Here is a 14,503-nt window from a genome sequence, read left to right as displayed (position 1 = left end):
GAACTGCCGCCCTCCACTCTCTGCGGGCGTCCATGATTGGCCAGCTCCTCATCCAATCCGCGGCGCCGCAGCAGGAGTCGCTATGGAGACGGAGAAAACCGCCCAGACGGTCACATGACCATCAGCTGACCACGTGTTGCAGCAGGAAGGAAGACATCACAAGTTGTAAATATTCACATTTAAACTACGGTTTTAGTTCGGTAAGGTTTAATTATATATTTTCTAATACTCTGACATTCACTTTATCGACATTTATCTCTCATTTATAAGAATTCAGCTCGAGCAAAAGTTAAGACGAGTGTTTTTTATATTTAACCAGAGCGTCCCTTACTATCAGCCATGACTGCCATGTTGCAGTTCGACTGGTTATATGGGATTTGAATCTGCACACTGCGTCCCATTACTGTCCTCACTGCGTCATTGTCGGTATATTGTGACGTGTGTATTTCCCAAAGCTTTGTGGCTTCAGTCAAGAAACAGGGTGTGTTGTTTTAATAACACTGTATTAACAACGAGACATGTACAGACTGGCTGGTACAGTGACAAACTCTGTGGGTTGATGGGAACATTTAACCACCAGTTACAGGAAGTAGATTTTAAATTGTATTTTTTTAAATAAATGGAGGTGGTTGGTGAATATGCTGTATTTAAATATCCCATCTATCACCTCAAAGTACTATAACACGGTTATTTAGAGGGACTATGGCATGATGGGAGATTTTACTTAATGGAATGCCCGAAAATTTGATGTCCCAGTGTCTAAATGTTGCCGTTACTACATTTTAACCTCACCACTGCAACATTGTAGCACAATTAGTGCTCATTTTCTAACACTAGTATCTTCATTCCAAACCATACTCAAGATAGCCTCCCATTCATTCCTCCCTCTGCTCTGTGTCCCTCTTCAACAGTGCTGAGTAAACCACAGCGTCCAAACAGACCGGATGTCGTCCTCACCCTCCTCCACGTCTTCAGTCCCTCTAAACACGGGGGTTCAAATGCCCCTCCTGGGTTTGGGGACCTACAAGCTGAGGGGTCCTGAGGACGTCCACCGGGCTGTGGATGCCGCCTTGGCTGCAGGTTACCGTGCCTTTGACAGTGCAGCTGTTTACAAGAATGAAGCTGACTTGGGTCGAGCCCTGAGGGAGCTCCTGCCCAAATATGGCTTGACTAGACAGGACGTATTCATAACCAGGTGATGTATATGAGCTCATATCTGCCACATAAGTGACCTTTGGGGTACCACAGTACAGAAGATATGATATTTTGTTGAACACACATGTCATCTTGAACATATAGATGGGATATTTGTTTTGAGATTTTCTTTCTTACAATATGGAGGCTCTTGAGCTCTTGGTTTTTGCACAGAGCAAAAATTCCTAATTTTACTTTCTCTCCTTCCCGATGCAGCAAGCTGGGCCCAAAGGATCAGGGTGACAAAGCCATGGAAGGAGCTCTGCACAGCCTGTCGCAGCTGGACCTGGGTTACATTGACCTCTACCTGATCCACTGGCCTGGTACTCAGGGTCAGCTGGTGACCGATCAACGCAACCCAGGTAAAGATTTCACATAAAGTCACATTCTACTTAATGTACTTTGCATTTCAGTTCCCCCCCTGGTGTGTAAGGTGCGACGTAAAGAATGCATCACTGCAGATCGGAGTCCTTCGACCTGGGAGTGAATGCCGACTGAATCCACCCCCATTAGAGACAAAAGTCAAATGTTAGTGGGTTTTTAGACCCTTGGAAAAGGCGCTTATGAGGGACACAAGCCATGTAGCCTGTAGCCATTACAGGACAATACTGTTCTCCATCTAGAGCTTAACACATGAATGAATAAAAACACTTACTCTTAAATGCCATCTGCCATGTGGGTATTTAATTAATTTATGTATCTATTGTGACCTTTATTATTCTTAAAGAGACTGCACTTTTAGGTTAACAGCTCTTTTATTTATTTATAAAACCAAATTGCTTGCGGGAATAGTAAGTTGTATTGTGTTGTATTACATTTATTGTCGGTAGACTTATGCAAAAAACAACTGAATGAATTTCAACAACTTGGTTGAAGAATGGGACATGGGCTAAAAAAGAGCCCATGAAATGTTTTGGGTGGATGCAGGATTTTACTTATCAAATTTTTTGACCTTTTCACTGATTTAACATTGAATAATTCATGTATCTTGATGAAAACAACCGGGCACATTTAGGGGAACTGATATTCATGAGTGTGTCATTTGTGAGAATCCGAGTAAAAATCTAGATCTTGCAGATTTAAGTGTGGTTTCATAGGGGGGGGGCTTTTTTCTCGCTGCTGTATGGTTACAAATCGGGCTACAAACCTGTAACTACCACAAATGTGTAGCTGAGATAATGTAGATTAATATTTGATTCCAGGTAATCGAGCTCAAAGTTGGGCCGCCCTGGAGGAGCTGCATGACAAGGGCCAGCTGAAGGCCATCGGAGTGTCCAACTACACACCAGCGCACATGAGTGAGCTGATGCAGACCTGCAGAATCCCCCCTGCAGTGCTACAGGTATCATACACAGCTGTACACAAATAATTTTGTGCACTATGAAAACAGCCAGTGCAGAGTGTATATATATATTTAAATATATATATCTTTTTTTTTCTTCAGGTAGAGTTTCACCCACGGCTGTGCCAGACAGAGCTGAGGAGTGTGTGTGACAAGTACGCAGTGTGTTTCCAAGCCTACTCCTCTTTAGGGAAAGGGGAGCTTGTCACTGATCCCAGTGTTACAGAGGTGGCAAAGAACTGTGCACGCACACCTGCCCAGGTAAACACATACACAGACTGTTTGAATTCAAACTCACCTATTCTGGGTTCAAGATAAATCATTTTTTTTTCACTTTCATTCACTTCCAGGTCCTGCTGCGCTGGGCTTTGCAGCAGCGTGTCCCAGTCCTCCCCAAGTCCTCCAATCCAGACAGGATAACAGAGAACGCTGAACTTTTTGACTTCACGCTGAGCAACGCAGACATGGACCGACTGTCGGCTTTAGACTGTGGACACAAGTACTGCTGGGATCCTTCAGAAGTGGCTTGATCGACCACTAGTCTGCCTCCATTGGGCCTTTTTTGTTGGTTTGTAAGCAAGACAACACAAAAAACAACAAGATGGATTATCACAAAATTTGGGTGATGGAGGTTGTTTGGGCAAGGAAAGAAACAATTAAATGTTGGTGCAGATCTGGATCACATGGACAATCTAGGACTTTTTTCACTTTCTTTAACATGGTGGAATAACACATGGATCTTGATGAATGAAATCAGGCACATATAGGGAACTGATATCTATGAGTGTGTTCAAATTGGTGCAGCTTGATTGAATTTTGGGGACTGTTGGTGGTGCCATTGCGGAGAAATGCACTCTACTGAGTACCAGTATAGTTTCCAGCGATGCAAGCAGTGGGAAAATGGATATTTCAACACATGCAGCTCAGTTAATTACGTTTTTCTGGGTTTATACATTGGGTTGCACTGACGATTCAAGCTGACGTACATGTAATTACTGAGATGATTCAAGAGTTCAGTTATCATGTTTATATTGTCTAGGAAGTTGCCTTGTGTGTTGTGTCCCCAAAACTGAGAGCCCTCTTAGAAAATACCTAATGATTTGTTGCCTAATCGTCAAATGTTTAATAACTATAAAATAATATAGCTTTATATAATATAGTTCCGTTGCCTCTTATAATGGAGTATTAGGGCTTTATGAAATAAATGTCATAATATTACAACAATAATGCGAAAATAAACTTTGCTCTGCATCTTGTAGCTTCTAAATTAATAATCTTGAACAAATCTCATTGTTTGTCAAGAAACTACATAAGCTCTTTGACTATCACACAGATGTAACCAACAATGGCAGCTGTTGACAGTCGACCGCTACCCAACATTTCCTCCTCCACATCAGAGGCCATTTCTGTTTCTATTTTTGCATATGAATGGATTTAAAACAATCCAAAGCTTCCTCTGCACTGGAGAATTTGAAGGAACTGCAAGAAATCCACTCTTAAAATTATTTATTTAGGACAGCATATACCAGAAGTTAGACAGCTGTAGAGAAAATACATTTACAAAAGTCATTAGAAATGAATCAAACTAAAATAAGAAAAAAGGAATATTACAAATTCAGTTTTCTCCAAAAACACATCTCTAGATTCAAGTAATACTAAGGATGGTTGCAGAACTCCAGCTGCCACGCTAGGTTTTTCCTCGGGTGTGTTCACTGTCATAAATGTTTTCAAAGTCAAAACCCTTACTGGTCACGTGACTTCCACTGAAATGCCCTTTAAGGCTAAAAATGTGTCCCCTCGCGGTTGTGCTAGCAAACGCACCTCCACGTCATTGTGCGTCTTTCTTGAGGTCAATGACTGACAGCGAGCTGTGAAGATTTAAGGCGTTTGATAAGGTTAAGAGACAAGGCCGGCTGTGTGGTGTCAGGTCGTGGGTTACAGCATGTTCAAGGCAGTTCATAAGAAGATTTATACTCTTTAAAATTTCAGCTGATCTTTATTTTAAAGAGTGAAGCGGTCATATCTGGTCCCAAGCTCACAACACCACACAGCTGCTAACTGTAGTACTTGTATAGGTAGATGTACAGGAAGAGACATGTTTGAAGTACTGTTCTCACCTCAACACTCATTCCTGACTCCGCTGTTTATATTTAATATCATTAAACAGTGGAGTCACTCGTTTTTTGAGCAGTATGACTCAAACTGAATATTCTAACTGTATTCATTGTGTTAGGAGCTTCATACCAGATATATCAGTCAACTCATCATGTTACAAAAACACACAGGAGACTTAGACAAATCTTAGAAAAAAGGGTAGATGTCATTCAGGTTTGTATCAAAAAAGCTGTAGCAAAGTTGATCTTTCAAGACGATAACAAACGCAGCCCTTGACCTGCACAGCTTGGCACGCCACAACTCGACCCTACGAGTCGAGCGCAAGACACGAAGAGAACAAACCTATTTCCAATAATCACACATTTATACACAAATCACAAATAGCCAAATCAATTACTGAGCTGTGTAGAGGGGCGGATCATAGTTGTATAATTATTAATATGAGCAATAAGAACATAAATAAAAAGGTATTTTGGAGTTTATGTGCCAAGGAATCTTCGAAAGCCAGTAAATATCATATAAATTGGTAATTAGATCAGCACTCAACGGCTTGATTCCATTTTATTCACACCTCAATGCAGGTCAAAGTCGACACCCCCTCCCCCGACATTTAATGCTTATATAAACGTGATAGGATTGTGAGTAGTAAAAGGGGCGGGACGCTGAATCTGTCCTCTATTTTTACTGGTTACTGAGTAAATGGGCCCAACGGCTAGTGTGTTTAAAACCTTGTACAGCAGTCACTCCATCCCCACCCACAGCTTTTAAATAAGCACATAACATTGATCACAACAGCCATGGATTGTACATTGCCTATTGCTGGGTTGGCCAGACTTTTAAAATAGGAACGCGTGAAATTCGATTCTAGCTAAAAACCAATGCCGCGTTTAACCCCTCGTCCAATGCCATTTGATAAAATATTAACACAATATTTACACATAAAATTGGCAGTCTGTTTTATTTTATTTGCTCAGCCAAGGCTTTAAAAAGATAGATTCATATTGGTTTGTGCTTTCTCTTTTTTATACGTCTGTTTAATGTCCTTTCCTTCCGATATAATCTAACCCTGAAATTGTAGAAAAGATATTTCTTTTCTGCATTGTCAAAGATTGTCCTTGTACAAGATTGTTCGTTTGATCAATTTGAGATATAAAGCAGTTGATAGTCGAGTACAGTGATTGAAACGGTTCTGGTAGCAGAACAGGAAGTTGGAGAAAGGCCCCCTGAGTTGAATACTTACAGAAAATCCTTCCTTTTTTACCCTCTCTCCTCACTTCTGTTGCCTGAAGATTATTTTGGCACAATACAGGGATTTCTTGTGCGATTAAAGCGCCAACATTTGAAGTCAAACAAGCATCACACAAACTGCTGGCATTTCCTCAAGAAAATGAGGAAGGAAGGAAGTTCTAACAGCATTCAAGGTGGTCTCAAATAGTCACGTTTTGTTTTCAGCACATTTATCTCTCCATCTACAGTATATTGCATAGTGTTGATGTGAGAGACAACTGAAAAGATTGAGTGTCTTTTACTAACTGATAGTTCACCTTTCTAGACCCATCCCATATTCTTTTGTTGCGATTTAAAGAGGTCGTCTCTCCTCTCTCGGCCCGTCCTTCCATCCGTTTGCACAGTGGGTTTGGAAAGCCACAAGTCAGTTCTCATGCTCGTCTCACATTTGACCAGTTCACAGTGAGCTGCCCAACAGTGTTGTTCACATCACAACCAACAAAAAACACACAATTTATATCAATTTAGTTGTAAAATGTACATGACTGGAGGCTTTAGAACCTCAGTACTATGTACTGCTTCTCCCGTTAAGCCATGCCTTTGTGTTTGGAGTCTCCTCCTTTTGATCAAACCAACCTTTCTTCCATTCCTACTCCGAGCAGAGCTCACTGTTCTCATTCACAATTGTTCACTTGGCTTCCCCGTTGCTTTCTTTTTGTTCCCATCGATTCCCTCTGTTGCTCTTATATCCACTCGCAGTGCCTACTCAGTGCGGTGAGTTTGGTTCTCAAGGTGGTTGTTCTCTCCCTCCATCTCCTGGTGACTGAAGAGGTAGCTCCACCAGCTTTTAGAGTGGTGCAACTGGCCGGCCGTCCCGGCGCTTTTCACCTTCCTCATTCCCTGCACGAAGTGGAGACACAGTGTTGAGTTAAAAAAAGACATTAACATCTTAGCCTTGCACTGAGTTTATGTTTACCGACATTAAAATGTACAAATACTTGATTGAATACAACATCTTTGGAATCATAGCCCAATTCTTTATCACAATAGATCGGCCAAAATATAGGTATTGGAAATGTCTTGCTCCCTAATAACGGTAACAGCCTCCCAAAATCCATATCAGTCGAACAAGACTTGCTTCTTTCTACCTGGAAATACTGGATTATTGTCTCCTTTGCCATTGCTGTATATATACAGTCTGTGATCTGTGTTGTTCTAAACCCTTTTAAACCCCTCATTCGTCCTCTGACCCCTCAATTCTCACCCCTTTGTCTAGCAGGCTGTCAAACTCGTCGCTCATCCTCCGGAGCTTCTGGCCGTACTTCTTTGCCGCCCACAGTGCAGGGGGAGCCGACTTGGACCGACCCCGGAATGGAGCGCCGTCGGTGGGCGTGCCGGCTTCCTCCTCCGCCCTGGTTTGGAGCTCCTCGTCTCGTGAGACAGTGTAGGCATGGGACTCTGAGTTCAGCCTGAGTCGACCGGTTGCTACATCGGGGGAGAGAAAGGTAACGGGTTAGGGTTATAATAAGACAAAAGGTACAGAGAAACTCGTAGTCCTCCGGGGTTTCCTACCTGCAATTTTGAGTTCAGGTAAGGTGAGGGCCTGGCGCAGAAGAACCTGCTGGTTTGGCTCAGGCCATTGGCTCCCTTCGACTTCCTCTACCTCCTCCGACGTCTCCGACTCATTGTCTGAAATGGTGAAGTGTGCAGCCATTGAGGCATCTGGGGGGGGGGGGGAAACGTGAAGTCAGTACAAACCTTTAAGTACAGTGTATTACAGATAACTAAATGCATACAAAGTTGTTAAGATCCCAGTTGAGTTAACAGTGTTGTTGATCTGTCTGGGAGCACTAGAAAACAGCCTTAAAGCAGGTTGTCCATACATATGACCAAAACAACACCTGTCCCTGTGCACCTCCATTATAAGAAGCTGCATTAGAGAGAATACAGAATGAAACTGTTGTTACACGACAGCTGTCCAACCAGTATATTGTCAAACAGTGTCTTTGCTAATTACAAGTGTGATCAAATGGCATCGTCTATTGTACGGCTCACACACCCAGCGGGCTATTCTCTGCCAGCCCAGATATTAGCCGGTCCAAAGGTGTTCAAAGTGTCACTACCCCACAGATAAGCGACTTGTTTACACAGCACAAGCCCGCTTCGAACCAAACGAACTTGCTGTCACACTCCTAACACTCGAGCCAGCACACCTTCCTCTTCCTCCTCCTCTTCTTCTTCCTCTCCGGTCAACTCGCTTGTTGTGTTGTTGTTGACTGAGGAGGACAAAAGAAACTTCCTGCGGGGCGGCAGCTGCTGCTCGGCGGCAGGCGAACAGGGTCTAAGACCGAAGCGATGGCCATTCAAGCTGGTTCCTTACCCGGGTTGTAGTGGGCCGAGGGTCCGGGGGGTGTGAGGCGGCGGTAGCGGAGCCTCCTGCGGCCTCTGCTGCTGTTGTTATTCCCGCTGGCGTTTCGCTTCTCGCTTCTCGCCCTGCTGCTCACTTTAGCTCCGCGCTCTCACCCAATCGCCGGGCGTCACCGCTCCGCCGCGGCGCGCTGACGTCACTGTTGCGAGCTAGGACTGGGCCGGGGCTTTGTTTGTGCACCCCCCTGCCCCCCCGCGGGTTACCGTAGTGCATGGGGTACATGCGCAGCGAGATTTCACAGAGGTGGAGGCATTTTGCACATTTGCACATCTGGGTAAAAGCAGATGTGCTTTTGCAAAGTGTCTCGATTGCCATCTCCATGTAATCAGATGGGACATAAACCTAATGAACCATTTTAAGATGTTTTTATTTTAGTTAATTCTTATCATACTGGTGTGTGTTCAAATTATTTTCTGCTTAATGAGTAGTTTAATTTAATAAATCAATAAAAGTAGGACTTTCACGTGTAAAAGAGTATTGTGAGAGTTTAACATTTATATCAAAGTATTGGATCATAATTTAATATTACTGAATCGCACATGTAAGCAGAATTTTAATGTCTTAAACTTTTTCCAGTGCATCATATATAATAAAGTGACCACATGTTTTGTATGTGATAAGTAAATCTACGGCGTTAAAAGTACAATAGTTTCCTCCTTTAGTGTAGCAAGAGTTTAAAGCACCAAGTTGTACTTTTACTTAAAATTGAAATGGTGTTTTTTGTTTTTGTGATAAATGTCTGTTATTTTCTAAATACTTCACAGGATTTCTTATCTGTTACCTTAGAATATGAATTTCAGATTCTTGAGCCTTAAAAAGCATCTGACGATCTGAAACTTCTCTCCAAAATACTAGCAACAAGACTAGAAGGCTTACTCCCTATTCTTATAAATGATGACCAAACTGGATTCATTAAGGGTCGTAATTCATACAATAATATGCGCAGATTATTAAACACAATTCAGGTTTTTCAACAGCAGTCCTTGAATGGTGTAGTGCTTTCTTTGGACGCTGAGAAGGCGTTCGATCGCGTAGAGATGCCATACCTGTTTTTTACACTACACAAATTTGGCTTGAGTGAAAATTTTACAAACTGGATAAAGTTACTTTATACAAATCCCCTGTCTGCAGTGCTTACCAATGGGTTACAATCTTCTAACTTTCCAATTTTTAGAGGTACAAGGCAGGGGTGTCCTCTGTCACCCCTGCTCTTCGCCTTAGCAATTGAGCCACTTGCTGAGGCTATCAGGATAAATGATAACATACATGGTCTCACCTTGGCCACTAAACAACACAAGATTACTCTTTATGCTGACGACGTCCTGATTGTTTTGACTGAACCTGAGATATCTATTCCAACCCTTATTGAGACCATTAATATGTTCAGTACTTTTTCTGGTTACAGAATAAATTTTAATAAATCGGAAGTGATGCCATTAGGCTGTCTGAAACAGATGCCTAAAACCCCATCTCCCTTCCCGTTTAAATGGTCGCCAGAAAGTTTTGTCTATTTGGGAATACGTGTAACACCCTTGTTTGAACAGCTATACAAAGCAAATTTCCCACCCATATTTGAGCGCATAAGGCTAGACCTGGAAAGATGGAATACCCTCCCAATTTCCTGGTTAGGCCGTGTCGCACTTCTAAAAATGAACGTTCTCCCTAGGCTACTTTACCCCATACAAATGATCCCAGTCATGTTCCTCCATAAGACTATCAAACAGTTAAATAGTTGGTTTAGCTCCTTTATATGGTCTAAGAAGAAAGCCCGCCTGAAAATAGCTACATTATGTCTTCCATCCTCAGAGGGGGGTCTCGATCTCCCGGACATTAGAAAATTTCAGCTTAGTGTTCATTTGCGTACCATAGCTGACTGGGTGCATAATAAGTCCACGTCTCTCTGGTTGGATGTAGAAAGTTCAATGTCTAAACACCCTTTGGTTAATCTTCTGTTTATTAGGAAAAATACATTTTTGAAGTCTGCTTGTACTAACCCTATTACAATCTCCACAGTTAAAGCATGGTATGCCATTAGAAAATTAGAGGGCAGATCTCGATTCACATCTGTATTCACTCCAATATGTGACAATCCTGAATTTCCCCCTGGACTAATGGACAATAACTTTCGGATTTGGGAAAATAAAGGAATATCTACTTTACACAAACTATTGGAAGGCTCTACCATGATGTCTTTTAGTCAGTTGAAAACGAAATATGATATTCCAAAACAGGATTTCTTTCGATATTTGCAAGTGAGAGATTTTGTCACGAAGGATACCTCAATCCTTCAGTGTCAGGATATCTCACGCCTAGAGAGACAGCTCTTTTTTCAAAAATCTGGCAGTTCTATTAGCCTATTCTATAATATCCTTAAGGAGTATAACATCACAAACACCTCCTCTTTGAAGGGCTTATGGGAAATGGAACTTAATGTTAGGATAACAGATAATGACTGGAATGATGCTTGGAAAAGTTCTAAAATACTGAATATCTGTAACCGACTGAGAGCTATGCAACTGAAGCTCCTACACAGGGTTCATATCTCTCCCTCTCAGCGTAATAAATACAACCCTAATACATCTCCACTGTGCCCCAAGTGTAAGATAGAATCTGGGGGTCTGACACATTGTTTGTGGAATTGTAGAAAAATACAGCAGTTTTGGCAGGTCATAGGGCAGGAAATTAATAAGATTCTGTCTATTAACAGTAATAATAACCCTTTATACCTGCTACTTGGTATATCTGACATGTCCATCACTGACAAATTTAAAAGAAGACTTTATCAGACACTTGCTTTTTGTGCTAGAAAGTGTATTCTTTTGAATTGGATCACAGATAAAGCTCCATCTAAGGCTCAGTGGCAAAGGGTTGTATTTGAATATGTTGTGTTGGACCACTTGACATGCAAACTTCACAACAATGATGATGCCTTTCGTAAAACATGGGAACCCTTTCTGTCATATGTTGGTCTGAATGTTTCCACCATTCTCACAAGAGGGTTTGTATCATAGATCAGAATGCTCTGCCTCAAAAGAGGCACTCTGTTTTACCATTTAATTGATTTACTTTTATTTCTGTATACTTCTATTTTACTCTGTTTTTAATTTTTTCTTACTTGTATAGGACGTGATCCCTGAATCTTCTGCCTGTATTGATTTGAATATGTGTGTGAGCCAAATGTTTGTCTTGTTTTTGTTTTGTTTTGTGTTGTATTACCTGTTGGAAAACTAATAAACATATATATAAAAAAAAAAAAAAAAAGCATCTGACAAAAATATTGACATATATAATACATAGAGACACACATTCCTTGCTTGCCTTCTCATTGCCTGTTTAAATTACTTGAAGGTTAATGTCTTCTTCTATCTTCTCGTATTTCTCAAATGCTGGGACACATGGAAGACAAGGACAGAAAATCCGCCAGGCTGTTGTTAGTTGTCATACCTCACATGAGCAGCAGGTGGGGAGGTAGGACTACAAACTGAGTCACTTTGTCTTTTTCTGAGCTGTGTTTGTCACACTGCCTCATCTCCTGTCACAGGTTGTGTGCTTTCTTGAAAACAAAAGGAGAAAATATCTTATTTCCAATAAATATTACAATTGCAGTTGATTACTCAAGTCACATTATTGCGGCATGTCAAAAATGTGTCATAGTTTCAGGCTTAGGCGTACATGAAAATCGCATTGTGACATTTTCAGGAAAAGTTTTTCTCTTTCCCTGAAAAGCTGATTATAGGATACATTCCTTTTGTTTATACAGAATCTTTACAGTAGAGCAGCACTGTATGGGTGTGCAATTACCATGTATGTGCTCGGCTTTACTTCCTTGCACTTTCCTCACGTCAACACAGGAGACTCACCCATGTAATTATCGAACATTTTTAATCCAGAGCCTGTTTTTCTCCTCCCCAATGTCATTCTTCTCTCTCCCGCTATTTTATTAGACACTACAAATAAACGAAGTTAACGTTGCAAAGTCAGTCATTGAAACAATGCTGTGACGTATCCAGTGTCAGAGGGCTTATTCTAATTCAGTGCATCCAAATGGAACAAATGTGAGATTCTAAACTTAGACAAACATGCAATGCAAAGTTTGCACAGTCAGGCTTTCATACACTGACGTACTCATGAAGCAGCTCTTGAAGATCATTGTCGAGAGTCGCTTCTTTTGAGCTGTATTTATGGAGGGATTATAGAGATAATACAGTGGAGTTCTCCTTTTGGTTGGATTTGGGTGCCGTTTGAGAACCATGCAATTATTATCCATTTTAATCTGTGTGTGTGTGTGTGTGTGTGTGTGTGTGTGTGTGAGGCAAAGTCAGGCCATGTATGCACCAACTTAAGCCATAGAACTACCGTGCGTAAGAGGCTGAGAACGTTTGAGTGACAAAAGCTGATCTTACACACTTTCATGTACTAGCAGAGTCATGTACACGCATATACTAAACACGGACTCGCACATGTTTGTGTATACGTCTGCAGGTTTTGAGTGTAATCTGAAGGAGCCATACAATTAGCATCCATTTATATCTCCCTGGACCAACCTCGCCCTGCATCTGTGCCCCTCATCTGGCGGTTATTTTGGGAAACAGAGGCGGGTGCACGCCCACACTGTCTCCAAACCACCACTCAGTGTGCTAGAGCTAGCTTCTGTGTGTGTGGGTGTGTGGGTGTGTGTGTGTGTGTGTGTGTATGTGTGTGTCGCTGCTTGAGAGCAAATGCTAACAGTGTATGCAAGTGGTTCCCGAAATGTTCCTTCCAATTCAGTGCCAGGGCCCAGCTTGTCTGCTGCCACTGCCACAGCTTCACTCACTGTCCTATCAAATATTCTCCCCTCTGTGCAGACCCAGGTTCAGTCAGCTAGTCTGTCGGCGTGGGAGATGAAGAATATGCAGAGCAGGTTTTGAATTATTTGAGGCTGGAGAGCCGAGAGAGAGGAGCACAGGAGGAGTGGTGGAAAAAAAAAGAAGAGAGGATGTTTCGGTTTCCCAATTCCACCCCAAAAAAGATGGGAAGCACATCTGAAATGCAGACATTGTGCACCAGACATGGGGAGACAGAGAGAGGGAGAGATTCAGACAAAGAGAGATAAAGCGACAGATGATGAGAAGTAAAGCCATGACAGAAGTGTGTGTGAGAGTGCATAGAGAAAGAGGTGATAGAAGAGCACAGAAGACGAGTGTAAATGTATGAGAATTTTGGATAAAAACAGAATGGCTCTGGTGGAAGAGAGTGACATGGACAGAACAAACCTAACCTACAGGAGGTCAGAGGGAATACACTCCTCCAGCCCACATATTCAACCCCAGCCCTTTCATCACCGCTCTCGGTACATGCTCATTATAATCGGACCGCTCCCTCGCTGTATAACTGATCACAAGGCTGCCATATGGCAGCTTTCTAATTACATTCACTCCGCCCCTGTGTAAACCCGCTGCTCCTGTAACCCTGCTCTTCTTAAACTTCAGTTCGGGGCTAAAAATGGATTCCTCGCTTGGTTCTCCACTGGATAAAATTACATGAATGTCCAGCCCAGCGAGACATGTAATCTGTCTCTTCTTATGACATGTTGGTTGAGTGCGCTACCGTGCTCCATCCCCCGATAGAAATACTCCACAGACACAGAAACATGGTTGCGTTGTCCATCTTTATACACAATCTCTAACAAGTTAAATCTCAGTAACAAAAGAAAAGAAAAAGGAAAAATAGTACAATAGTCTGACTTCCCCTATGAATATGGGTCGGCTAAAAGGTGAAAGCCAGGATGAAAATTGTCTTTAATCTTTACCCTGAACTTATAGGACACACACACACATGTCCCACCCTGTGCATGTTCTTTATCTGGTCTCAAGCCACACACAGTCTTGTCCAGCCCTCCTTCAACCCTCTAATATTGTAAGTCTTTGGTTGTTTTCATGTGGTTGACGTGATACGTGTGTGTGTGTTTGTGCGTTCAGAAGAGATGCTGTAGACTTATATGCAGGCTGATCTGGAACATATGGGCTCCATATGTGAACTCTTAGGTGTATACTTGCACATGCTTGTCTAATGATACTTAATGAATGGTTTCTTTCTATAGAAAAGGCAGTTCAGTACTGCTCCTGCTTCTTAAACCCTTCACCTTTCATTTCTTGCCTCTCCCACTTTGCTGCAGCTAAATCACACTTCAGTGAGAAAGCTCTGGCACAGCCTCACCC

At 42.1% G+C, this 14,503-nt stretch overlaps 2 protein-coding genes across 4 annotated transcripts; one reads left to right on the top strand and one right to left on the bottom strand.

Annotated features, from left to right (window-relative positions):
* Positions 1–105: 105 nt before the first annotated feature.
* Positions 106–6,762, top strand: zgc:101765 (uncharacterized protein LOC450036 homolog). 2 transcript variants are annotated; one of them, XM_053415533.1, is made up of 6 exons: positions 106–200; positions 912–1,195; positions 1,411–1,556; positions 2,397–2,536; positions 2,639–2,797; positions 2,887–6,762. In XM_053415533.1, the coding sequence occupies exons 2-6, from the start codon at positions 945–947 to the stop codon at positions 3,064–3,066; spliced, it is 876 nt and encodes a 291-aa protein (XP_053271508.1). In that variant the 5' UTR covers positions 106–200; positions 912–944; the 3' UTR covers positions 3,067–6,762. The 2 variants fall into 2 exon arrangements, with proteins under 2 accessions (XP_053271508.1, XP_053271509.1); XM_053415534.1 differs by having other exon boundaries at positions 114–165.
* Positions 4,028–8,419, bottom strand: badb (BCL2 associated agonist of cell death b). 2 transcript variants are annotated; one of them, XM_053415543.1, is made up of 4 exons: positions 8,259–8,419; positions 7,451–7,600; positions 7,143–7,363; positions 4,028–6,778 (listed from the first exon to the last, which is right to left on the bottom strand). In XM_053415543.1, the coding sequence occupies exons 2-4, from the start codon at positions 7,590–7,592 to the stop codon at positions 6,641–6,643; spliced, it is 501 nt and encodes a 166-aa protein (XP_053271518.1). In that variant the 5' UTR covers positions 7,593–7,600; positions 8,259–8,419; the 3' UTR covers positions 4,028–6,640. The 2 variants fall into 2 exon arrangements, with proteins under 2 accessions (XP_053271518.1, XP_053271519.1); XM_053415544.1 differs by lacking the exon at positions 8,259–8,419 and adding an exon at positions 7,938–8,146.
* Positions 8,420–14,503: the final 6,084 nt, after the last annotated feature.

This window comes from Pleuronectes platessa, chromosome 23, assembly GCF_947347685.1.
Source record: "Pleuronectes platessa chromosome 23, fPlePla1.1, whole genome shotgun sequence".
NCBI lineage: Eukaryota > Metazoa > Chordata > Actinopteri > Pleuronectiformes > Pleuronectidae > Pleuronectes > Pleuronectes platessa.
This window is presented reverse-complemented; position numbering and strand designations above follow the sequence as displayed.